The 26,140-nt window shown below is 62.3% G+C and overlaps 1 protein-coding gene across 1 annotated transcript; it reads left to right on the top strand.

The window, feature by feature from the left end:
- Nucleotides 1-1,805: 1,805 nt before the first annotated feature.
- LOC148590247 (neurexin-2-like) lies at nt 1,806-25,337 on the top strand (the record flags this gene model as incomplete). The annotated part of the gene is given in 10 exon segments (XM_088539269.1): nt 1,806-2,163; nt 3,298-5,019; nt 10,288-10,305; nt 13,474-13,503; nt 14,515-14,586; nt 17,662-17,723; nt 17,725-17,958; nt 19,404-19,427; nt 23,175-23,336; nt 24,932-25,337. Coding segments are annotated over 10 exon segments (3,088 nt in total), but the record flags the coding sequence as incomplete, so codon positions are not given.
- Nucleotides 25,338-26,140: the final 803 nt, after the last annotated feature.

The following is a 26,140-nucleotide window of genomic DNA, read 5'->3' as shown; positions in this document are numbered from 1 at the left end:
TGGAAAGAGGTGGGGGGGGAGGGCACCACCTGGGCCCCTCCTGGGTTGGGGGGGGGACTCGGACGCCTGGGCCCCCTGGGAGGGGGTTGAGCCCCCCCCTCCCCGGACGCCTGGGCCCCTGTTGGGGGGGGGGGGGGTCGGGCTGTCAATCGCGCCCCCCCCCCCCGCAGGTGCAGCCGTTTCCCCTGATTGGCTAATTATGCGGCGCATGTTAATGAGCCCCATTAGCCACTGGGGGGGGGGGGGGAGAGACGCAGCCGGGTTATAAATAACCTGGGGGCTCATTTGCATAATGTCATATCCCCCCCCTGCCCCCCCACACCGTTACCACGGCGACCACCCCCCCCATCACTGTTAATTAATCCGGACTGGTAACGAGGTGCAGGTGGGGGGCAATGGGGCAGGGCCCGGACGCCTGGGCCCCCATAGGGTTAAGCAGAGCCCCCCCCCTGGTCCCTTGCCCCCCCCCCCGGACGCCTGGGCCCCCATAGGGTTAAGCAGGAGCCCCCCCCCTGGTTCCCTTGTCCCCCCCCCGGACGCCTGGGCCCCCATAGGGTTAAGCAGAGCCCCCCCCGGTCCCTTGTCCCCCCCCGGACGCCTGGGCCCCCATAGGGTTAAGCAGAGCCCCCCCCCGGTCCCTTGTCCCCCCCCGGACGCCTGGGCCCCCATAGGGTTAAGCAGAGCCCCCCCCAATCCCTTGTCCCCCCCCCCCGGACGCCTGGGCCCCCATAGGGTTAAGCAGAGCCCCCCCCCGGTCCCTTGTCCCCCCCGGACGCCTGGGCCCCCATAGGGTTAAGCAGAGCCCCCCCCCCCGATCGTTGTCCCCCCCCCCGGACGCCTGGGCCCCCATAGGGTTAAGCAGAGCCCCCCCCCGGTCCCTTGTCCCCCCCGGACGCCTGGGCCCCTCTGACGCCGTCTCCCCCCCCAGGTGCCGCTGGCCCCCCCGGCCATGCAGTAGCCCCCACGGTGGCCCCGGGGCTCTTGGGGACCCCATGGCCGGTGACGCCGCCACCGGGGGCCCCCCCGGCGCCGACGCGGAGGCCCGGGGAGGCCGGGAGGGTCGTCGCGACGCGGAGGCTCCTCGGGAGGCCGAGGTCCGTCGCGATATGGAAGCCCCGCGAGACCTGGAGGCCCGTCCAGACCTGGAGACTCGTCACGATATGGAGACTCGTCACGATAGGGGGGCCCAAGAACACATAGAGGCTCATCGCGATATGGAGGCCCAGCGAGGCATGGAGGCTCGTCGCGATATGGAGACTCGTCACGATAGGGAGGCCCGACGAGGCACGGAGGGTCATCGCGTTATGGAGGCCCAGCGAGGCATGGAGGCTCGTCATGATATGGAGACTTGTCACGATAGAGAGGCCCAACAACACATAGAGGCTCATCGCGATATGGAGACTTGTCGCGATAGGGAGGCCCAACGAGACACGGAGGGTCATCACGATATGGAGACTCGTCATGATAGGGAGGCCCAAGACACGGAGGCTCATCATGATATGGAGGCCCAACGACGCATGGAGGCTCATTGCGATATGGAGACTCGTCACGATAGGGAGGCCCAACGATGCATGGAGGCTCATTGCGATATGGAGACTCGTCACGATAGGGAGGCCCAACGATGCATGGAGGCTCATTGCGATATGGAGACTCGTCACGATAGGGAGGCCGAACGCGATATGGAGGCTCATTGCGATATGGAGACTCGTCACGATAGGGAGGCCCAACGATGCATGGAGGCTCATCATGATATGGAGACTCGTCACGATAGGGAGGCCCAACGCGATACGGAGGCTCGTCGCGATATGGAGACCCACCACAGCCCCATGGACCGTGTGGAGGTCAAAGCCCTCCAAGGCTCCCAGGCCCCCCTGGACTCCACGGCCAACGTGGCCTCTACCCCCCGCCGAGACCCCAGCGGGCACCGGGGCTTCGTGGGCTCCCCGGCCTCCCTGTCCCTCGAGGGCCACCAAGACGTGGAGGCCGCCGGAGCCTCCATGGCCTCTCGAGCCCCCGACGGCCTCCTGGCCGGCCGGGCCTCCGCGGCCGCTCGGGACCCCGATGTCCCCAAAGCCACCAAGGTCCCGCGGAGCCTCTTGGCCACCAGAGCCCCGGAGCTGCCCCCGGCCACCACGAGGCACCCAAGGGTGGAGGTCCCCGGAGGCCCCGGGTGCCACCGAGTTGCCGCGAGGCATCAAAGGCCCCAAACGCAGCAGGATGTGGAGGCCCGTGAAGGCCCCAGGTCTCCCCAGGCCTCCAAGGAGGCCAAGATGGACCGGGAGGCCCAAGGAGCCCCAATGGCCAACGGAGCCTCCGAGAGGGACAGGGACACCAGGATGGATGGGGACATGAGGGTCCCCCCGGCGCCAATGACCATGGGGACCCCCGGGGTGGCCAAGGACACCAAGATGGACCAAGATGGGGAGGTTCAACGAGCCCCAATGACCAACGGAGCCTCCGAGAGGGACAGGGACACCAGGATGGACGGGGACATGAGGGTCCCCCCAGCGCCAATGACCATGGGGACCCCCGGGGTGGCCAAGGACACCAAGATGGACCAAGACGGGGAGGTTCAACGAGCCCCAATGACCAATGGAGCCTCCGAGACGCACGGGGACACCAGGATGGACCAGGACATGAGGGTCCCCCCAGCACCAATGGGGACCCCAAGGGACACCAGGATGGACGGGGACATGAGGGTCCCCCAAGGGCCCATGGGGACCCCAAGGGACATCGAGATGCACCAAGACATGAGGGTCCCCCAAGGGCCAATGACCATGGGGACCTCAAGGGACACCAGGATGCACCAAGACATGAGGGTCCCCCAAGGGCCCATGGGGACCCCCAGGGCGCCCCCCGTGTCACCCCGTCCCCTGCACAAGCGCCCGGTGCCACCCGCTTGGGTCCCCCCTGTCCCCCGTCTGGGGCTGGCGCTGCTGGCGCTGGGGACGCTGCTGGCCCCGGGCGCGGGTGGCACCGTCCCCACGATGTCCCCTCCGCCGCCTGCCCGTGTCCCCCATCCGGGGCTGCTGGCGCTGGGGACGGGCGTCACCGCGATGCCACCCGCCCGTGTCCCCAAGCTGCGCCTGGCACTGCTGACACTGGGGGCTCTGCTCGCCCCGGGCGCGAGTGGCACCGTCCCCGTCCCCACGTTGTCCCCACCGCCGCCCGCCCGTGTCCCCTCTGTCCCCTGTCTGGGGCTGCTGGTGCTGGGGACAAGTGTCACCCTGATGCCATCTGCCCGTGTCCCCAACTTGCATCTGCTGCTGCTGACACTGGGGATGCTGCTCACCCCAGGTGCAAGTGACACCATCCCGGTCCCCACGGTGTCCCCAACGTCCCCAGAGGAGGACCCTGAGGACACGTCCCTGTCCCCGGGGCCATGGCTGGAGTTCGCGGGCGCCCCGGGGCAGTGGGCGCGCTACGGGCGCTGGGCGGCGGGTGTCACCGCGATGTCCCCACTGCCCTCCCGTGTCCCCTCCATGCCCCGTCTGGCGCTGCTGATGCTGGGGATGCTGCTTGTCCCGGGTGCAAGTGGCACCGTCCCGGTCCCCACGGTGTCCCCAACGTCCCCGGACGAGGACCCCGATGACCTGTCCCTGTCCCCAGGCCCTTGGCTGGAGTTCGCGGGCGCGCCGGGGCAGTGGGCGCGCTATGGGCGCTGGGCGGCGGGTGTGACCGCGATGTCACCTGCCTGTGTCCCCCCTATTCCCTGTCTGGGGCTGCTGGCACTGGGGACAAGTGTCACTGTGATGCCACCCGCCCGCATCCCCCACCTGCGCCTGGTGCTGCTGGCCCTGGGGATGCTCCTGGTCCCGGGCACGAGTGGCACCGTCCCAGTCCCCACGGTGTCCCCAACGTCCCCGGACGAGGACCCTGAGGACACGTCCCTGTCCCCAGGTCCTTGGCTGGAGTTCGCGGGCGCCCCGGGGCAGTGGGCGCGCTACGGGCGCTGGGCGGCGGGTGCCACCGCGATGTCCCCACTGCCCTCCCGTGTCCCCTCCATGCCCCGTCTGGCACTGCTGACACTGGGGATGCTCCTGGCTCCGGGTGTGGGTGGCACTGTCTCGGTCCCCACGGTGTCCCCAACGTCACCGGAGGAGGACCCCGAGGATGCATCAATGTCCCCGGGCCCTTGGCTGGAGTTCGCGGGCGCGCCGGGGCAGTGGGCGCGCTACGGGCGCTGGGCGGCGGGTGTCACCGTGATGTCACCTGCCTGTGTCCCCTCTCTGGGGCTGCTGGCACTGGGAACGGGTGTCACCGTGATGCCACATGCCCGCGTCCCCAACTTGCATCTGGCACTGCTGACACTGGGGATGCTGCTCACCCCGGGTGCAAGTGACACCGTCCCGGTCCCCACAGTGTCCCCAACGTCCCCGGACGAGGACCCCGATGACCCCACGATGTCCCCAGGCCCGTGGCTGGAGTTCGCGGGCGCCCCGGGGCAGTGGGCGCGCTACGGGCGCTGGGCGGCGGGCGCGGGCGGCCGTCTGAGCTTCCGCCTGCGCACCACGGCGCGCCGGGGGCTGCTGCTCTACGCGGACGACGGCGGCGACTGCGACTTCGTGGAGCTGCAGCTGGCCGAGGGGCGGCTGCGGCTGCGCTTCGCGCTGGCCTGCGCGCCGCCCGCCACGGTGCGCGCGGCGGCCGCCGTGAGCGACGGGCGCTGGCACGCGGTGCGGGTGACGCGGCACGCGCGGCGCACGGCGCTGGCCGTGGACGGGGCGGCCGCGCGCGGGGCCGCCGTGCGCTCGCGCCGCGCGCACATGGCGCTGGCCAGCGACGTGTTCGTGGGCGGCATCCCGCCCGACGTGCGGCTCTCGGCGCTCACGCTGGCCTCGGCGCGCTACGAGGAGCCCTTCCGCGGCGCCCTGGCCGACCTGCGCATGGGCGGGCGGCCCGCGGCGCTGCTGGGCGCGCGCGGCGTCCGCGCCGCCGTCGGGGACGTCGGTGGGGACATTGGGGACATCGGCGACGGCGGCGACGGGCCCTGCCTGCGCCCGCACGACTGCGCGCAAGGTGAGCGCTGCGGCCGGCTGCGGGGTTGCAGCGACGCGCGGGGTTGCGCCGTGCGTGGGGGCCGTGCAGCAGCACGGGTGCATGCGTGTGGGTCTTGCACCAATGTGGAGGGTTGCACCAATGCGCGGGGTTGCGCCGTGCATGGGGGTTGTGCGGTGGTGTGGGTGCATGCATGGGGTGTTGCACCAATGTGAAGGGTTGCACCAATGCGCGGGGTTGCGCCGTGCATGGGGGCCGTGCAGCAGCATGGGTGCATGCGTGTGGGTCTTGCACCAGTGTGGAGGGTTGCACCAATGCGCGGGGTTGTGCCATGCGTGGGGGCCGTGCAGCAGCATGGGTGCATGCGTGTGGGTCTTGCACTGGTGTGGAGGGTTGCACCAATGCGCGGGGTTGTGCCATGCGTGGGGGCCATGCGGTGGTGTGGGTGCATGCATGGGGTGTTGCACCAGTGTGGGGGGTTGCAATGATGCACGGGCTTGCGTCGTGCGGTGGTGTGGGTGCATGCATGGGGTGTTGCACCAATGTGCAGGCTTGCAATCATGGTGGTCTTGCACTGATGTGGGGAGTTGTGATAGTGGGGGTGTTGCACCAATGTGGGGGGTTGCAATGATGCGCGGGGTTGCGCCATGCGTGGGGGCTGTGCAGTGGTGGGGGTGCATGCATGGGGTGTTGCACCAATGTGCAGGGTTGCAATAATGGTGGCCTTGCACTGGTGGGGGTTGCAATGATGCGCGGGGTTGCGCCGTGCATGGGGGCCATGCAGCAGCATGGGTGCATGCGTGTGGGTCTTGCACCAATGTGGGGGTTTGCATCACTGTGGGGGGTTGCACCAACATGGGGGGTTGCAATAATGCAGGTGTTGCACCAATGTGGAGGGTTGCACCAATGTGGGGGGTTGCAATAATGGGGGTGTTGCACCAATGTGGGGGGTTGCAGTGATGCGCAGGGTTGCGCCATGCATGGGGGTTGTGCGGTGGTGGGGGTGCATGCATGGGGTGTTGCACCAATGTGCAGGGTTGCAATAATGGTGGCCTTGCACTGGTGGGGGTTGCAGCGACGCGCGGGGTTGCGCCGTGCATGGGGGCCATGCAGCAGCATGGGTGCATGCGTGTGGGTCTTGCACCAGGGTGGAGGGTTGCATCACTGTGGGGGGTTGCACCAACATGGGGGGGTTGCAATAATGGGGGTGTTGCACCAATGTGAAGGGTTGCACCAATGTGGGGGGTTGCAATAATGGGGGTGTTGCACCAATGTGAAGGGTTGCACCAATGCGCGGGGTTGCGCCGTGCATGGGGGCCATGCAGTGGTGTGGGTGCATGCATGGGGTGTTGCACCAATGTGGGGAGTTGTGATAATGGGGGTGTTGCACCAATGTGGGGGTTTGCATCACTGTGGGGGGTTGCACCAACATGGGGGGGTTGCAATAATGGGGGTGTTGCACCAATGTGAAGGGTTGCACCAATGCGCGGGGTTGCGCCGTGCATGGGGGCTGTGCAGTGGTGGGGTGCATGCATGGGGTGTTGCACCAATGTGGGGGGTTGCAATAATGGTGGCCTTGCACTGGTGGGGGTTGCAATGATGCGCGGGGTTGCGCCGTGCATGGGGGCCATGCAGCAGCATGGGTGCATGCGTGTGGGTCTTGCACCGGTGTGGAGGGTTGCATCACTGTGGGGGGTTGCACCAACATGGGGGGGTTGCAATAATGGGGGTGTTGCACCAATGTGGGGGGTTGCAATGATGCGCGGGGTTGCGCCGTGCATGGGGGTTGTGCGGTGGTGGGGTGCATGCATGGGGTGTTGCACCAATGTGCAGGGTTGCAATAATGGTGGCCTTGCACTGGTGGGGGTTGCAATGATGCGCGGGGTTGCGCCGTGCATGGGGGCCGTGCAGCAGCATGGGTGCATGCGTGTGGGTCTTGCACCGGTGTGGAGGGTTGCATCAATGTGGGGGGTTGCACCAATGTGGGGGGTTGCAGTGATGCGCGGGGTTGCGCCATGCGTGGGGGCTGTACGGTGGTGGGGGTGCATGCATGGGGTGTTGCACCAATGTGCAGGGTTGCAATGATGCGCGGGGTTGCGCCGTGCATGGGGGCCATGCAGTGGTGTGGGTTGCATGCATGGGGTGTTGCACCAATGTGGGGGGTTGTGATAATGGGGGTGTTGCACCAATGTGGGGGGCTGCAATAATGGGGGTCTTGCACCAATGTGGGGGGTTGTGATAATGGGGGTGTTGCACCAATGTGAAGGGTTGCACCAATGCACGGGGTTGTGCCATGCGTGGGGGCCGTGCAGTGGTGGGGGTGCATGCATGGGGTGTTGCACCAATGTGGGGAGTTGTGATAATGGGGGTGTTGCACCAATGTGGGGGTTTGCATCACTGTGGGGGGTTGCACCAACATGGGGGGGTTGCAATAATGGGGGTGTTGCACCAATGTGAAGGGTTGCACCAATGCGCGGGGTTGTGCCATGCGTGGGGGCCGTGCGGTGGTGTGGGTGCATGCATGGGGTGTTGCACCAATGTGCGGGGTTGCAATAATGGGGGTCTTGCACTGATGTGGGGGGTTGCAATAATGGGGGTCTTGCATCAATGTGGGGAGTCGTGATAATGGGATTGTTGCACCAATGTGGGGGGTTGCACCAATGTGCGGGGTTGCGTCGTGCATGGGGGTCATGCGGTGGTGTGGGTGCATGCATGGGGTTGTTGCGCCGATGTGGAGGGTTGCACCGATGTGGGGGGTTGCACCGATGTGTGGGGTTTCAATAACGGGGGTCCTTGCACCAATGTGGGGGGTTGCACCAACATGGGGTGTTGCAATAATGGGGGGGTTGCACCAATGTGGGGGGTTGCACCGTGCACAGGGGCCGTGCGCTGGTGTGGGTGCATGCTTGCGGTCTTGCACCAATGTGGGGGTTGCACCAATGTGCAGGGTTGCACCAACATGGGGGGGTTGCAATAATGGACGTGTTGCACCAATGTGAGAGGTTGCACCACTGTGCGGGGTTGCACCAATGCAGAGGTTTGCACCATGCATGGGGACCATGCATGGGGGTCTTGCACCAATGCGGGGAGTTGCAATAACGGGGGTGCTTGCACCAATGTGGGGGGTTGAACCAACATGAGGGGATTGCAGTAATGGGGGTGTTGCACCATTGTGACGGGTTGCACCAATGCAGAGGTTTGCACCATGCATGGCCGCCATGCACCAACATGAGTCCATGCACAGGAGTCTTGCACCAATGCGAGGGGTTGCACCAACGGGAGGGGTTCCAATAATGTGGGTTCTTGCACCAACATGGGCGTCTTGCACCGTGCATGGGATTTATGCACCAACATGGGCCCGTGCATGGGGCTTTGGCACCAATGGGAGGTCCTTGCACCAACACAGGGGACTTGCACTCTGCATGCGGTCCATGCAACACATGTGGGGTTCTTGCACCAACATAGGGCTCTTGCACCAACGTGGGGGGCTTGCACCAATGCAGGGGGCCTGCAGCATGCATCAGTGCTGCTCCATGCATGGGGACACGTCCTTGTGGCCTTGCACGTTGCAGTGTCTCCTCTCCCCACGTGTCCCTTTGCATCCTCGTGTCCTTGCACGCTGCCCCTTGCACAGCCCTGTGCCTTTGTCCCCCGTGTTCCCCAGTTCCTGTGCACGTGCGTGTGCCCTGTCCGTCCCCGTGCATCCCCTTGCACACGTCCCCGTGCATCCCCTTGCACACGTCCTCGTGCATCCTTGTGCCCTTGTCTCCCCTTGCACGCGCCTGTGTCCTTGCACGCACCCGTGTCCTTGCAAAGCCCGTGTCCTTGCATGCACCCGTGTCCTTGCACAACCCCGTTGCTCTTGCACGCCCCCTTGTTCCCTTGCACGTGCCCGTGTCCTCACACGCACCCGTGTGTCCTTGAAGGTCCCCGGCGCCCTTGCACACGCCTGGACACCCGTGTCCTTGCACGCACCCGTGTCCTTGCAAAGCCCATGTCCTTGCACGCACCCGTGTCCTTGCACAACCCCGGTGCCCTTGCACGCCCACGTGCAACACGAGGATGCGCCTGGCGTGGGGGGGGGAGGAGGGTAGTTCCCCGGACGCCTGGGCCCCTCCAAGAGACACCCCCAACACACACACACCCTGCACAACCCCCCGGCAACACCCGTCCGCCGTCACCCCGGCGACCGCATCCCGGCAGCCCCCGTTGCCGGGGCAACGGCAGCGCCCTGGCAACCGGGATCTGTTGCCATGGCGATGGCTGCTCCGCCTGTTCCCCCCTCCCCGCCGCAGGCGGTTGCTCCGCGGCCGCCGCGTCCTTGAGGCTGCGGGTGTGCAAGGGGGGGGGGAGGTTCTGTGTGTGCAAGGGGGTGTGCAAACCCCCCCAGTGCACGACAGGGTGTGCAAACCCCCACCCTGGAAAAGGGTGCAACACCCCCCCAGCAGCGTGCAAATCCTCCCGCCCGGAAGTGCAACTGAGTGTGCAAAGCTCCTCAGGGCGCTTTGCACTAGTGCAACCCCCCCTGCCCAAAACAAGTGTGCAAACCCCCAGGGAGGGGCAATGGGATGTGCAAGGAAATCCTCCCCCCAGGTCGTGCAAACCTCACTGGGTGTGCAAAGGGGTGTGCAAACCGCCCCCCTAGGCCATGCAAACCCCCTTGGGTCGTGCAAACCTCACTGGGTGTGCAACGGGGTGTGCAAACCGCCCCCCCAGGCCGTGCAAACCCCCTTGGGTCGTGCAAACCTCACTGGGTGTGCAACGGGGTGTGCAAACCGCCCCCCTAGGCCGTGCAAACCCCCTTGGGTCGTGCAAACCTCACTGGGTGTGCAACGGGGTGTGCAAACCGCCCCCCTAGGCCGTGCAAACCCCCTTGGGTCGTGCAAACCTCACTGGGTGTGCAACGGGGTGTGCAAACCGCCCCCCTAGGCCGTGCAAACCCCCTTGGGTCGTGCAAACCTCACTGGGTGTGCAACGGGGTGTGCAAACCGCCCCCCTAGGCCGTGCAAACCCCCTTGGGCCGTGCAAACCTCACTGGGTGTGCAACGGGGTGTGCAAACCCTGGCAGGTTGTGCAAGGGGCTGTGCAAACTGCTCTGGTCTGTGCAAACCCAGTTACCCCTCCGTGCACGCGCGTGTGCCCTGCTGTGCACGAGGGTCTCGCGGGCCTTGTGCAATGATCCACCTTGCACACGCGTGTGGTCGGGGGGGACTTTGCGGGGGGTTTTGCACGGGGTCACTAACGTCTCCCCCCTCTTTTTTCCCCCCCCCGCTGTCCCCCCCCTCGCAGAGGAGCTCCCAGTGGAAGGTGAGAGGGAACCGCGCGTGCAAGGGGCGTGCAAATACGGGAGGGGGGCAAATAGAGGGGGATTGTGCAAATATAGGGGACGTGCAAATATGGGGAGCATGCAAATACAGGGGGGTTGTGCAAATATGGGGTGCAAATATAGGGGTTGTGCAAATATAGGGGGGTTGTGCAAATACAGGGGGGTTGTGCAAATATGGGGTGCAAATATAGGGGTTGTGCAAATATAGGGGGGTTGTGCAAATATAGGAGGGTTGTGCAAATATGGGGAGCATGCAAATACAGGGAGTGTGCAACTATGGGGGGGCTAATATGGGGATGCAAATATAAGGGGCGTGCAAACATAAAGAGCGTGCAAATATGGGGGTGCAAATATAGCGGGCTGTGCAAATACAGGGGGTATGTAAATATAGGGAGAATGTGCAAATATAGGGGGTGTGCGAGTATAGAGGGTGTGCAAATATGGGGGGGTTGTGCTAATATGGGGGTGTGCAAATATAAGGAGGTTGTGTAAATATAAGGGGATTGTGCTAATATGGGGACGTGCAAATATAAGGGGGTTGTGCAAATATAGGGGTTGTGCAAATGCAGGAAGGGCTGTGCAAGCAGCGGGGGGTGTGCAATGTGTGGGGGGGTGTGCAAGGATGGGGGGGTCGTGCAAAATGGGGGGTTTTGCACCAACCAGGGCCCCCCCCAGGCCCTCGTGTCACTCTTGTGCAAGCCGGGGGCGGGGGGGGGTCACGCACAAGAGCGTGCAGGGGTTCCCACTGGCCCCGCCCCCTGGGATGACATCATCCCGACTGCACCAATGGGGAGCGGCCATGCAAATGAGGGAGGCAGCGCGGCCAATGAGCTGCAGAAGATCGTGGGGGAGGAGGAAGCAGGTGCTGGGGCGGGGCTATGCAAATGAAGGGCGCCGGGCAGCCAATGGAGTGGTGGTACCAGTGGGCGGGGCTTGCACGAGGGCCGTGCAATGGGGGGGGCGGGGAGGGGACACGTCCCCGTGTGACACTGGTGGCTGCTGCCCCCCCCCCGTGTATGAGGTCAGCAGCATCGTGCAAGGCCTCGTGCAAGGCCTAGTGCAAGGGCTCGTGCAAGGGCTTGTGCAAGGCCTCGTGCAAGGCCTCGTGCAAGGCCTAGTGCAAGGCCTAGTGCAAGGGCTTGTGCAAGGCCTCGTGCAAGGCCTCGTGCAAGGCCTCGTGCAAGGGCTTGTGCAAGGCTACCCCCGTGCAAGGTCTTGTGCAAGGTCTTGTGCAAGACCTTGTGCAAGGCTGCCCATGTGCAAGGCCACGTGCAAGGGCACTGTATTTGTGCAAGGGCCTGTGCATGCGGGCATCCTTGTGCAAGGCCGCCCCCATGCAAGGCCGCGTGCAAAGCAGCCATATGTGTGCAAGGCCCCGTGCAAGGCCTTGTTCAAGCCCTCGTGCAAGGCCGCCCCTGTGCAAGGCCATCCCTGTGCAAGGCCTTGTGCAAGCCTTGTGCAAGGCTGTCCCCGTGCAAGGCCTTGTGCAAGGCCTCGTGCAAGACCTTGTGCAAGGGCACTGTATTTGTGCAAAGGCCTGTGCATGCGGGCATCCTTGTGCAAGGCCGCCCCCATGCGAGTCCTCGTGCAAAGCAGCCATATGTGTGCAAGGCCCCGTGCAAGGCCTTGTGCAAGCCCTCGTGCAAGGCCGCCCCCGTGCAAGGCCATCCCTGTGCAAGGCCTCGTGCAAGCCTTGTGCAAGGCTGTCCCCGTGCAAGGCCTTGTGCAAGGGGACTGTATTTGTGCAAAGGCCTGTGCATGCGGGCATCCTTGTGCAAGGCTGCCGCCGTGCAAGGCCGCCCCCGTGCAAGGCCTCATGAAAAGCTACTGTATTTGTGCAAGGCCCTGTGCACGGTGGGAATCCTCGTGCAAGGCCGTCCCCGTGCAGGGCCTTGTGCCAGGTCCCCATATTTGTGCAAAGCCTTTTGCACGGCAGGTATCCTCGTGCAAGGCCGCCCCTGTGCAAGGCCTCGTGCATAGCAGCCATATGCGTGCAAGGCCCCGTGCCAGGCCCACCACCCTCGTGCAAGGCCTCGTGCAAGGCCACTCTATTTGTGCAAAGCCCCATGCACGGCGGGCATCCTTGTGCAAGGCCTCGTGCAAGGCCACCATATTTTACAAAGCTTTTTGCACGACAGACATCCGCGTGCAAGGCGTTGTGCAAGGTCACCATATTTGTACAAAGCCTTTTGCACAGCGGGTATCCTCGTGCAAGGCCCCATGCAAGGCCGCCCCCGTGCAAAGCCTCATGCAAGGCTACTGTATTTGTGCAAAGCCCTGTGCACAGCGGGCATCCTTGTGCAAGGTTGTCCCTGTGCAAGGCCTTGTGCAAGGTCACCGTATTTGTGCAAAGCCTTTTGCACAGCAGGCATCCTCGTGCAAGTCCTTGTGCAAAGCCCCCAGTGAGCCCCCATATCAGTACAAAGCCCCATGCAAAGCAGCCATGTGTGTGCAAGGCCGTCCACGTGCAAGGCGTTGTGCAAAGTCACCATATTTGTGCAAAGCCTTTTGCACGGCGGTTATCCTCGTGCAAGCCCTTGTGCAAAGCCCCCATATCAGTACAAAGCCCCATGCAAAGCAGCCATGTGTGTGCAAGGCCGTCCGCGTGCAAGGCCTTGTGCAAGGTCACCGTATTTGTGCAAAGCCTTTTGCACAGCGGGTATCCTCGTGCAAAGCCTCGTGCAAGGCCCCCATATCAGTGCAAAGCCCCGTGCACAGCAGACATCCTCGTGCAAGGCCGCCCCCGTGCAAGCCCTTGTGCAAAGCAGCCGTACGCGTGCAAGGCCCCGTGCCAGGCCCGCCGCCCTCGTGCAAGGCCCCGTGCAAGGCGCCATCCCCGTGCGAGGCCGCCGGCTCCGTGCACCCCCCCCGCTTGCACCCCCCCCGTCACCAATTTTGGGGGAAAACGAAGCATTTTGGCGATGCTTCCCCCCCCGCGGCCGCGTGCGTCCGGCATCCCCGTGCGATGCCTGTCACAAGTTCAAGTGACTTTGTCACTTTGTCACTAAGTGACTTTGTGGCTGGGGGCGCCCCCCCCCTCACGCCTCTTCTCTTTTTCCCTTTTCTTTCGCTTTTTCCCCCGTTTTCCCCTGGGTTGTGTCGTGTCCCCCCCTTTTCTCTCTCTTCCTCCCGCTGTCCCTGTCCCCAAGGTCCTGCTCACCTGATGCTAAGCAGCCAAGGTATGACCCCCCCATGCGCGTGCAAGCCCGCGTGCAAGCCCTCGTGCAAACCGCATGTGAGCCCTCGTGCAAAAGCTTGTGCAACCCCCCGGGAGCCCTCGTGCAAACGACGTGTGCCCTTGTGCAAAGGCTTGTGCAACCCCCTGGGAGCCCTTGTGCAAGCCCTTGTGCAAACCGCATGTGTGCACTCGTGCAAAACCTTGCGCAACCCTCTGTGAGCCCTCGTGCAAGCCCCCGTGCAAGCCACATGTGTGGCCTTGTGCAAAGGCTTGTGCAACCCCCCGGGAACCCTCGTGCAAGCCCTCGTGCAAACAGTGTGTGCCCTCATGCAAAGGCTTGCACAACCCTCCATGAGCCCTCGTGCAAATGCTTCTGCAACCCCCTGGGAGCCCTCGTGCAAGCCCTTGTGCAACCCACATGCGAGCACTTGTGCAAAGCCTCGTGCAACCCTCTGCAAGCCCTTATGCAAGCCCTCGTGCAAACTGCATGTGAGCTCTCGTGCAAAGGCTTGCGTCCTCCGTGAGCTCTCGTGCAAGCCCTCGTGCAAAGCCCCGTGCAACCTGCATGCGAACCCCCGTGCAACCGCTTGCACAAATCCTGGTGCGAACTGCGTGCAAACCCTGTGCAACCCCCCCGTGCAACCCGCGTGTGAACCCTCGTGCAAACCCTCGTGCGACGGGTCCCCCCCCCGCTGCTCCCTTCCCCGCCCCCCCTCGCACGGGGACGCCCCCCCCGCCTTGCACGGGGATTGCGGGGGGGGGGTCCCCTTGCACGGAGCTGGCTGGAGCGTGCAAGCGTGCAAACGCCCCCCCCACCCTCCGCTCCTTGCACGGAGCCCCCCCGGACGCCTGGGCCCCGGGGGGGGGGTAAAGGGGAGAGGGGGTCTCTCCCGGACGCCTGGGCCCCCCCCGGACGCCGGGGCCCTGGGACAGACGCTGTGGGGGGGGAGGGGGTCTCTCCCGGACGCCGGGGCCCCCCCGGCCGCGCTCACCCCCCCCCCGTCTCGCCCAGGGCCCGCCGAGGTCGCCGAGGGGGGGCCCGGCCCCGGCGCCGCCGACAGCCAACAGGCACCCAAGGGTGAGTGCGGCCCGGACGCCTGGGCCCCCGCCGCCCCGTGCGACCCCCCGGGGGCCCAGGCGTCCGGCGTGCAAGCGTGTAACGCGTGTGGGTGCAACGCGTAGCGGTGCAATGCATGTCGGTGCAATGTGTGTTCATGCAACGCGTGTGGGTGCAACGTGTGTTGGTGCAACACGTGTGGGTGCAACGCGTGTCGGTGCAATGTGTGTTCATGCAACGCGTGGCGGTGCAACGTGTGTTGGTGCAACACTTGTGGGTGCAATGCGTGTCGGTGCAATGCATGTCGGTGCAATGTGTGTTCATGCAACGCGTGTCGGTGCAATGTGTGTTCATGCAACGCGTGGCGGTGCAACGTGTGTTGGTGCAACACTTGTGGGTGCAATGCGTGTCGGTGCAATGCATGTCGGTGCAATGTGTGTTCATGCAACGCGTGTCGGTGCAATGTGTGTTCATGCAACGCGTGGCGGTGCAATGTGTGTTGGTGCAACACGTGTGGGTGCAACGCGTGTCGGTGCAATGCATGTCGGTGCAATGTGTGTTCATGCAACGCGTGTGGGTGCAATGTGTGTTGGTGCAACACGTGTGGGTGCAACGCGTGTCGGTGCAATGCGTGTCGGTGCAACGTGTGACGGTGCAACGCGTGTCAATGCATGTCGGTGCAATGTGTGTTCATGCAACGCGTGGCGGTGCAATGTGTGTTGGTGCAACACGTGTGGGTGCAACGCGTGTCGGTGCAACGCATGTCGGTGCAGCGTGTGACGGTGCAACGCGTGTCGGTGCAATGTGTGTTCATGCAACGCGTGTCGGTGCGATGCATGTTGGTGCAAGACGTGTTGGTGCAACACTGTGCAATCCGTGTCGGTGCAATGCGTGTTAGTGCAACATGTATCAGTGCAACATACATTGGTGCAATGCATGTTTGTGCAACACGTGTCGGTGCAACACGTGTTGGTGCAACGCGTGTCGGTGCAACATGTGTCGGTGCAATGCGTGTTGGTGCAATGGATATTGGTACAGCACATGTCAGAGCAAGGCGTGTTGGTGCAACGCATGTCTGTGTAATCCATGTTGGTGCAATGCATGTTAGTGCAACATGTATCAGTGCAACACATATTGGTGCAATGCATGATTGTGCAACATGTGTCGGTGCAACGTGCATCGATGCAATGCATGTTGGTGCAACGTGTGTCGGTGCAACATGTGCTGATGCAATGATGCTGCTGTGCTGTGCATCCATGCAATGCATGTTGGTGCAACATGCATCAGTGAAACACGCTAATGCAATGGCGTTGGTGCAATGTGCATCTGTGCAACGCATTTGGTGCAATGCACGTCGTTGCAATGTGTATTGGTGCAACATGTGCTGATGCAATGTCTTCAGTGCAATGTGGCATCGGTGCAATGCATATTAGTGCAATGTGCGTTGGTGCAACATGCATCCGTGCAATGCCTACTTGTGCAACACACGTCGCTGCAACACGCATCCATGCAATGCATGTTGCTGCAATGTGTGTTGGTGAAGTGTACTGATGCAATTGGCGTCGGTGCAACGTGCATCTGTGCAATGCGTGTCCGTGCAACGTGCATCAGTGAAACGTGCTGATGCAATGGCGTCGCTGCAACATGCATCCGTGCAATGCCTACTTGTGCAACACACGTCGCTGCAATGTGCATCCATGCAATGCTTGTTCGTGCAACATGCATCAGTGAAATGTGCTGATGCAATGGTGTCAGTGCAACATGCATCCACGCAATGCCTGCTCGTGCAACATGTGTTGCTGCAACGTGCATCCATGCAATGCTTGCTCGTGCAATGTGCGTACATGCAATGCCTTCAGTGCAATGTGTGTTGGTGAAGCATGCTGATGCTTGTTTGTGCAACACGCATTGCTGCAACATGCTCTCATGCAATGCTTGTTCATGCAACATGCGTCGCTGCAACGTGCATCCATGCAATGCTTGCTCGTGCAATGTGCGTCCATAGCAATGCCTTCAGTGCAATGTGTGTTGGTGAAGCGTGCTGATGCAATGACGTGGTGCAACGTGCATCCGTGCAATGCATGTTGGTGCAACGTGCATCAGTGAAACGTGCTGATGCAATGGTGTCGCTGCAACATGCATCCATGCAATGCCTACTCGTGCAACACGTGTCGGCTGCAATGTGCATCCATGCAATGCTTGTTCGTGCAACATGCATCAGTGAAATGTGCTGATGCATGGCATCAGTGCAACATGCATCCACGCAATGCCTGCTCGTGCAACATGCGTTGCTGCAACGTGCATCCATGCCATGCTTGTTTGTGCAACGTGCATCCATGCAATGCTTGTTTGTGCAACACGCATTGCTGCAACATGCACTCATGCAATGCTTGTTCATGCAACATGCGTCGCTGCAACGTGCATCCATGCAATGCTTGTTCATGCAACATGCATCAGTGAAATGTGCTGATGCAATGCATCCATGCCAATGCCTGCTCGTGCAACACGTGTCGCTGCAATGCTCATCTATGCAATGCCTTCCAGGTGCAATGTGTGTTGGTGAAGCATGCTGATGCAATGGCGTCAGTGCAACATGCATCTGTGCAATGTGTGTCCGTGCAACGTGCATCAGTGAAACGTGCTGATGCAATGGTGTCGCTGCAACATGCATCCATGCAATGCCTTAACCAGTGAGGGTGACAGAGCACTGGAACAGGCTGCCCAGAGAGGTTGTGGAGTCTCCTTCTCTGGAGATCTTCAAAACCCGCTTGGATGCAGTCCTGTGCCACGTGCTCTAGGTGTCCCTGCGTATGCAGGGGGGTTGGACTAGATGATCTCTAGAGGTCCCTTCCAACCCTAAGCATTCTATGATTCTATGATTCTATGATTCTACTCGTGCAACATGTGTCGCTGCAACGTGCATCCATGCAATGCTTGCTCGTGCAATGTGCGTACATGCAATGCCTCAGTGCAATGTGTGTTGGTGAAGCGTGCTGATACAATGGTGTTGGTGCAACGCGCATCCATGCAATACATGTTGGTGCAACGCGCATCCTTGCACCGCCCCTCGCTGCAACCCGCAACCCGCCCCGCAGGCAAAAGCCGAGTACGTGGCCACCTTCCGCGGCGCCGAGTTCTTCTGCTACGACCTGTCGCACAACCCGAATCCAGAGCAGCGCGGACGAGCTGACGCTGTCGTTCCGCACGCTGCAGCGCAACGGGCTGCTCCTGCACACGGGCAAGTCGGCCGACTACGTGAACCTGTCGCTCAAGAGCGGCGCCGTGTGGCTCGTCATCAACCTGGGCTCGGGCGCCTTCGAGGCGCTCGTGGAGCCCGTCAACGGCATGTTCAACGACGACGCCTGGCACGACGTGCGCGTCACCGCAACCTTGCGCCAGGTAGGGGACGGGCGCCTGGGCCCTTCGCTTGGGGGCCCCGGACGCCTGGGCCCTTTTTTTGGGGTCCCCGGACGCCTGGGCCCCTTGGTCTTTAGGGGTCCCTGTTGCCCAGAGCCTCTTGGTCGGGTGGGATTTGGGGTTCTTGGGTGGGATCTTGACACTGGGGTCCCTTCTTGGTTCCCCTGGACGCCTGGGCCCCTTTCTTGGGGTCCCCCGGACGCCTGGGCCCCTTGGTCTTTAAGTGTCCCCTGTTGCCCAGAGCCTTTTGGTTGGGTGGGATTTGGGGTCCTTGGGTGGGATCTTGGGGTCCCTTCTTGGTCCCTCAGATGCCTGGGCCCTTCGCTTGGGGTCGCCCCGGATGCCTGGGCCCTTTTTTTGGGGTCCCCAGTTGCCTGGGCCCCTTGGTCTTTAGGGGTCCCCCGGTGCCCAGAGCCCCTTGGTCGGGTGGGATTTGGGGTCCTTGGGTGGGATCTTGGACACTGGGGTCCCTTCTTGGTTCCCCCGGACGCCTGGGCCCCTTTCTTGGGGTCCCCCGGACGCCTGGGCCCCTTGGTCTTTAAGTGTCCCCTGTTGCCCAGAGCCTCTTGGTTGGGTGGGATTTGGGGTCCTTTCTTGGGTCCCCCGGACGCCTGGGCCCCTTTGTCTTTAGGGGTCCCCCGGTGCCCGGAGTCCCCTTGGTTGGGTGGGATTTGGGGTCCTTGAGTGGGATCCCGGGGTGCCTTTTTGCATGGGGGTCCCGGACGCCTGGGCCCCTTCATGGGTGGATTTGGGGATCTCGAGTGGGATCCAGGACACTGGGGGCCCCTTCTTGGGTGGGGTCCCCGGACGCCTGGGCCCCTTCCCTGGTCTCCTATGGAATTGGGGGGGGGGGATCCCCGGACGCCTGGGCCCCTTCCCTGGTCTCCTATGGAATTGGGAGGGATCCCCGGACGCCTGGGCCCCTTCCCTGGTCTCCTATGGAATTGGGGGGGATCCCCGGACGCCTGGGCCCCTTCCCTGGTCTCCTATGGAATTGGGGGGGGGGATTCCCGGACGCCTGGGCCCCTTCCCTGGTCTCCTATGGAATTGGGGGGGGGGATTCCCGGACGCCTGGGCCCCTCCCCGCTGGGTGTGTGTCCGGGGGGACACTTTGGGGGGGGGGAGACAAGAGGGACCCCCATAATTGGGGGGACCCCCCCTCTAACGAGGTCTCTGCTTCCCCGCGCACGACGACGGCCCCTCGTGCAAGCCCCGCCCCCTCGTCGTGCAAGCCCCGCCCCCCCGTGTGTGTCTGTTGCCACTAACCCGCTTGGCGGATCCCCCCCCCCAAAACTAACTACCCCCCCTAACTAACTACCCCCCAACTAACTACCCCCAACTAACTGCCCCCCAACTAACTACCCCCCAACTAACCGCCCCCCCGGACTAACCGCCCCGCTCTCTGTTCTGCCCCGCGGCCCCCGCAGCACGCGGGCATCGGACACGCTATGGTAAACAAACTGCACTACCTGGTAGATATCGCCGCTTCTCTCTCCTCTTCTCGGGCGGCCCAGGACCCCCCCGGACCCCCCTTCTATTGCACCCCCTTTGTTTTGGCATCCTTTTAATTGCACCCCCCTTTTTTTGTTGCATCCTTTTAATTGCACCTCTTTTTTTTGCATTAATTGCACCTTTTTTTGTCTTCTTTTAATTGCACTTTTTTGCATTTTTTTGGTTGCACCCCTCTTTTGCATTCTTTTAATTGCACCCTTTTTTTGCATTAATTGCATCCTTTTTTGCATTCTTTTAATTGGACCTCTTTTTTGCATTAATTGCATCTTTTTGCATTCTTTTAATTGCACCTCCTTTTTTGCATTCTTTTAATTGCACTTTTTTGCATTCTTTTAATTGCACCCTTTTTTGCATTAATTGCACCCTTTTTTGCATCCTTTTAGTTGCACCTTTTTCATCCTTTTTATTGCACTCTCTTTTTCATCCTTTTAATTGCACCATTTTTTGCATCCTTTTTATTGCACCCTTTTTGGATCCTTTCAATTGCACCCTTTTTTGCATTAATTGCACCCCCTTTTTTGCATCCTTTTAATTGCACCTCTTTTTCATCCTCTCTATTGCACCCTTTTTTGCATCCTTTTTATTGCACCCCTTTTTGCATTCTGTTTATTGCACCCCTTTTTCATCCTTTTTTTATTGCACCCCTTTTTTTGCATCCTTTTTACTGCACCCCTTTTACTTTGCGCCACTCTCTTTGCACCGTTCGGCTTTTTGCAACCTTCATTGCAACATTTTGGGCACCACTTTTATTTTTTGCACCGTTTTTGTTTTGCAACTTTGCAATATTTTTCTTTTGCACTTTTTCTCTTTTTTTGCATCCTTTTTTATTGCACACCTTTTGTTTTGCACCGCTTTGTTTGCACTCTTCAGGTTTTTGCAACCTTCCTTGCAACTTTGGGCACCAGCACTTTTGTTTTGCACATTTCTTTCTGCAAATTTTTTTTGCAACACTTTTTGCATCATTTTTGCTTTGCAACTTTGCAACTCCTTCCTTCCTTCCTTCCCTTTTTTGGGCTTTTTGGCCCCATTTTAGCCTTGCACCACTTTCATTTTTGCACTGTTTTCTCCTACTCTTCCAAACACATTTTGTGCCTTTTTCCCCCTCTTTTTGCATTGTTTTCTGCACATTTTGGGCACCCCCGTTGTGCCTGCGCCGTCACTTTGCACCTTTTTGTGCCTTTTTTGCACCATTTCTCTCCTCATTCACTGCTGTTTTTTACTTTCCTTTATAATTACTATTTTTCCAGTTTATTTTTGCCAATTTTACAATATTTTTCCTTTCTCCTCTTTCTTCTCATCCCTCCCCCCGTTTTCGTTTTCTTTTTGCCCTTTTCTTTCCCTTTTAGCCCGTTCCCGCCCGCCCCCCCCACCGCCTTGTGCAGCCCCGGGCCTTGCACGCGCCTTGCACGCGCCTCGCACCCATTGCACACTCCTTGCACCCATTGCACACTCCTTGCACACTCGTTGCACGCCTTGCACACGCATTGCACGCTGCATTGCACCCATCGCACTCCCCGTTGCACGCCTTGCACGCCGCCTTGCACACCTTGCACACCGCCCCACGCGCTGCCTTCCTCCTCCTCCTCCTCGCACCCCAGGGCCGCCGGAGCAAGTGTGCATTTGCACAAGTGCCCCCACAGGGGTGCGTGTGCACAAGTGTGCAAGCGCACGGGGCTGTAGCGAGGCGCAGGCGTGCGCTGCAGTGGGGCTGCATTGCACAAGCGTGTGCATCCGTGCAGGGCTTTGCACGCACGCGTGAGTGTGCATTAGCACCCACGCGTGTGCAGGGATCTGCTGCGCCCCATGCACAGCCATGCACACGCGTGTGCAAAGCGGCGCCTGCAACGCAGAGCACCTGCATTTGAGTGTGCATGAGTGTGCAAGGGGGGGCCCGTGCACGGTCACGATGCACCCCCGGCGCCCCCCGTGCACTCCAGCCCTTGCACATTTGCACAGTTGCACACTCGCCTTGCACATTTGCACACTTGCACGCTCGCCTTGCACGCTCGCCTTGCACGCTCGCTCGTGTCGCGCGGCCCCACTAACAGCCCCTGTCACTAACAGCCGGTCTGAGCTTCACTAACACCCCCCCGTGTCACCGTGTCACTGTTGTCACCACCGGCCCCCCCCATGTCACTATTGTCACCACCGGCCCCTCCCCTGTGTCCTCCAGGTGTCACCCGGACGCCTGGGCCCCCCCGGGGGGGGTTGGGGTCTCTGTGTCCCGGGGGGTCCCTGGGGGGCTCTGGTGCCCCCTTGCACAAGTCCTGGTGCCCCCTTGCACGAGGCCCCTTTCACACTCACACAAGACCCTGTTCACACTCACACGAGGCTCCAGACCCCCCTTGCACAAGTCCCCGTGCTTTGTCACACAATGTCCCCACAGCTCCTTGCACAAGCCCTTGTGCACCCGCACACGAGGCCCTGTTCACACTCACATGTGGCCCTGTTCACACTCGCACACAAGGCTCTAGACCCCCCTTGCACAAGTCCCTGGTGCATCTTTGCACAAGCCCTAGTGCACTATTGCAAAACGTCCCCGCACCTCCTTGCACAAGTCCTCGTGCACCCGCACACGAGGCCCCGTTCACACTCACACGAGGCTCCAGCCCCCTTTGCACAAGCTCCCGTTCCTCCTTGCACAAGCCCTAGTGCACATTCACATGCGGCCCCGTTCACACTCACACATCTTCGTGTCCCCCCATGTCCCCCTATGTCCCCGTGTCCCCCCATGTCCCCCTATGTCCCCGTGTCCCCCCATGTCCCCATGTCCCCTCGTGTCCCCCCATGTCCCCATGTCCCCATGCTGAGCACAGCTCTTGCAGGTCTCCATCTCGGTGGACGGCATCCTCACCACCACGGGCTGTGCACACTCACATGAGTCCCTGTTCACACCCACACTCACACACAGCCCCGTGTCCCCATGTCCCCATGTCCCCCCGTGTCCCCATGTCCCCATGTCCCCCCGTGTCCCCATGTCCCCATGCCCCCCCCATGTCCCCCCATGTCCCCATGTCCCCCCATGTCCCCATGTCCCCATGTCCCCATGTCCCCCCATGTCCCCATGTCCCCATGTCCCCATGCTGAGCACAGCTCTTGCAGGTCTCCATCTCGGTGGATGGCATCCTCACCACCACGGGCTGTGCACACTCACACGAGTCCCCATTCCCGTTCACACTCACACACAGCCCCGTGTCCCCATGTTCCCTCGTGTCCCCCCATGTCCCCCCATGTCCCCATGTCCCCTCGTGTCCCCCCATGTCCCCATGTCCCCATGTCCCCCCATGTCCCCCCGTGTCCCCATGTCCCCATGCTGAGCACAGCTCTTGCAGGTCTCCATCTCGGTGGACGGCATCCTCACCACCACGGGCTGTGCACACTCACACACAGCCCCATTCCCGTTCACACTCACACACAGCCCCATGTCCCCATGTCCCCCCATGTCCCCATGTCCCCATGTCCCCATGTCCCCATGTCCCCATGCTGAGCACAGCTCTTGCAGGTCTCCATCTCGGTGGACGGCATCCTCACCACCACGGGCTGTGCACACTCACACGAGTCCCCATTCCCGTGCACACTCATACACAGCCCCATGTCCCCATGTCCCCCTGTGTCCCCCCATGTCCCCCCATGTCCCCCCATGTCCCCATGTCCCCATGTCCCCATGCTGAGCACAGCTCTTGCAGGTCTCCATCTCCGTGGACGGCATCCTCACCACCACGGGCTACACGCAGGAGGATTTCACCATGTTGGGCTCCGACGACTTCTTCTACGTGGGGGGCAGCCCCAACACGGCCGACCTGCCCGGCTCCCCCGTCAGCAACAACTTCATGGGCTGCCTCAAGGACGTGAGCGCGGGCGCCGTGGGGTGCAATGGGGCAGGGGTGCAATGGGGCAGGGGGTGCAATTGGGCAGGGGGTGCAATTGGGCAGGGGGTGCAATGGGGCAGGGATGCCGTGGGGCAGGGTGCTATGGGGTGCAATGGGGCAGGGGTGCAATGGGGCAGGGGGTGCTATGGGGTGCAATGGGGCAGGGGATGCTATGGGGTGCAATGGGGCAGGGGTGCAATGGGGCAGGGGTGCAATTGGGCAGGGTGCAATGGGGCAGGGGGTGCTATGGGGTGCAATGGGGCAGGGGGCAATTGGGCAGGGGGTGCAATGGGGCAGGGTGCAATGGGGCAGGGGGTGCTATGGGGTGCAATGGGGCAGGGGTGCAATTGGGCAGGGGGTGCAATGGGGCAGGGATGCCGTGGGGCAGGGGTGCAATGGGGCGCAATGGGGCAGGGGGTACAATGGGGCAGGGAGCAATGGGGCAGGGGTGCAATTGGGCAGGGGGTGCAATGGGGCAGGGATGCCGTGGGGCAGGGGTGCAATGGGGCAGGGGGTGCAATGGGGCAGGGATGCCGTGGGGCAGGGGGTGCAATGGGGTGCAATGGGGCAGGGTGCAATGGGGCAGGGGGTGCTATGGGGTGCAATGGGGCAGGGGGCAATGGGGCAGGGGTGCAGGGGGTGCTATGAGGTGCAATGGGGCAGGGGGTACAATGGGGCAGGGGTGCAATGGGGCAGGGGTGCAGGGGGTGCTATGAGGTGCAATGGGGCAGGGGGTACAATGGGGCAGGGGGTACAATGGGGCAGGGGTGCAATGGGGCAGGGGTGCAGGGGGTGCTATGAGGTGCAATGGGGCAGGGGTGCAATGGGGCAGGGGTGCAATTGGGCAGGGGGTGCAATGGGGCAGGGATGCCGTGGGGCAGGGGGTGCAATGGGGTGCAATGGGGCAGGGGGTGCTATGGGGTGCAATGGGGCAGGGGGTACAATGGGGCAGGGGTGCAATGGGGCGCAATGGGGCAGGGAGCAATGGGGCAGGGTGCAATGGGGCAGGGGGTGCCATGGGGCAGGATGCAATGGGGCAGGGGGTGCTATGGGGTGCAATGGGGCAGGGGTACAATAGTGCAGGGGTGCAGGGGTGCAATGGGGCCCCCGTGCCTGGCCCATATGCCCCATGCATGACCCAAATGCCCCCATGCATGACCCAAATGCCCCATGCACGGCCCATACACCCCATGCACGGCCTGCACGCCCCATGCATGACCCAAATGCCCCATGCATGACCCAAATGCCCCATGCACGGCCCATACACCCCATGCACGGCCTGCACGCCCCATGCATGACCCAAATGCCCCCATGCACGACCCAAATACCCCCATGCATGACCCAAATGCCCCATGCATGGCCCATACACCCCATGCATGCCCCAAATGCCCCATGCATGGCCCAAATGCCCCATGCATGGCCTGTACACCCCATGCATGGCCCAAATGCCCCATGCACGGCCCATACACCCCATGCACGGCCTGCATGCCCCATGCACGACCCAAATACCCCCATGCACGACCCAACTGCCCCCGTGCACCCCCCAACCGCCCCCTCCCCGCCCCCCGTTGCAGGTGATCTACAAGAACAACGACTTCAAGCTGGAGCTGTCGCGGCTGGCGCAGGAGGGCGACGGGCGCGTGCGGCTGCACGGGGCGCTGCGCTTCCGCTGCGAGGCCGTGGCGGCGCCGGCGCCCGTGGCCTTCGCGGCGCCCGACGCCTTCGTGGCGCTGGGGCCCTGGCGCGGCCGGCGCGCCGGCGCCGTCTCCCTGGACTTCCGCACCACGGAGCCCGACGGGCTGCTGCTGTTCGCGCAGGGCCGCGCGCCGCGGGCGCCCTACGTGGCGCTGGAGCTGCTGGACGGGCACCTCTTCCTGCTGCTGGACATGGGCGCCGGCGGCATCCGCGTGCGCGCCAGCGCCCGCAAGGTCACGGACGGGGAGTGGTGCCACGTGGACCTGCAGCGCGACGGGCGCAAGGGTGGGCGCGGGCGGCGGGGGGCGCGAGGGGTGTGCGTGCGCGGCGGGTGTGCAAGGGGTGTGCATGCAGCAGGAGTGTGCAAAAGGGGGTGCAATGGGTGTGCGTGCACCACGGGTGTGCAAAAGGGTGTGCGAAAGGGGGTGCAAGGGGTGTGCGTGCACCGCGGGCGTGCAAAAGGGTGTGCAAAAGGGGGTGCGTGCACCGCGGGTGTGCAAAAGGGTGTGCGTGCAGCAGGGGTGTGCAAAAGGGGGTGCAATGGGTGTGCGTGCACCGCGGGTGTGCAAAAGGGTGTGCAAAAGGGGGTGCGTGCAGCAGGAGTGTGCAAAAGGGGTGCAATGGGTGTGCGTGAACCACGGGTGTGCAAAAGGGGGTGCAAAAGGGGGTGCGAAAGGGGGTGTGTGCAGCAGGAGTGTGCAAAAGGGGGTGCAGCAGGGGTGTGCAAAAGGGGGTGCGAAAGGGGGTGCGAGGGGTGTGCGTGCACCGTGGGTGTGCATGCAGCAGGAGTGTGCAAAAGGGGGTGCAAAAGGGGGTGCAAGGGGTGTGCGTGCACCGTGGGTGTGCAAAAGGGTGTGCGTGCACCGCGGGTGTGCAAAAGGGGGTGCGAAAGGGGGTGCATGCAGCAGGAGTGTGCAAAAGGGGGTGCAAAAGGGTGTGCGTGCACCGTGGGTGTGCAAAAGGGTGTGCGAAAGGGGGTGCAAGGGGGTGTGCATGCACCACAGGTGTGCAAAAGGGTGTGCAAGGGGTGTGTGTGCACCGTGGGTGTGCAAAAGGGTGTGCAAAAGGGGGTGTGTGCAGCAGGAGTG

Source organism: Tinamus guttatus, unplaced genomic scaffold (genome assembly GCF_059628265.1).
Source record: "Tinamus guttatus ecotype Peru unplaced genomic scaffold, ASM5962826v1 Tinamus_guttatus_pri_ptg001552l, whole genome shotgun sequence".
Taxonomy (NCBI): domain Eukaryota; kingdom Metazoa; phylum Chordata; class Aves; order Tinamiformes; family Tinamidae; genus Tinamus; species Tinamus guttatus.
Note: the sequence above shows the minus strand (reverse complement) of the source record. Positions and strands in the feature narration are given on the sequence as shown.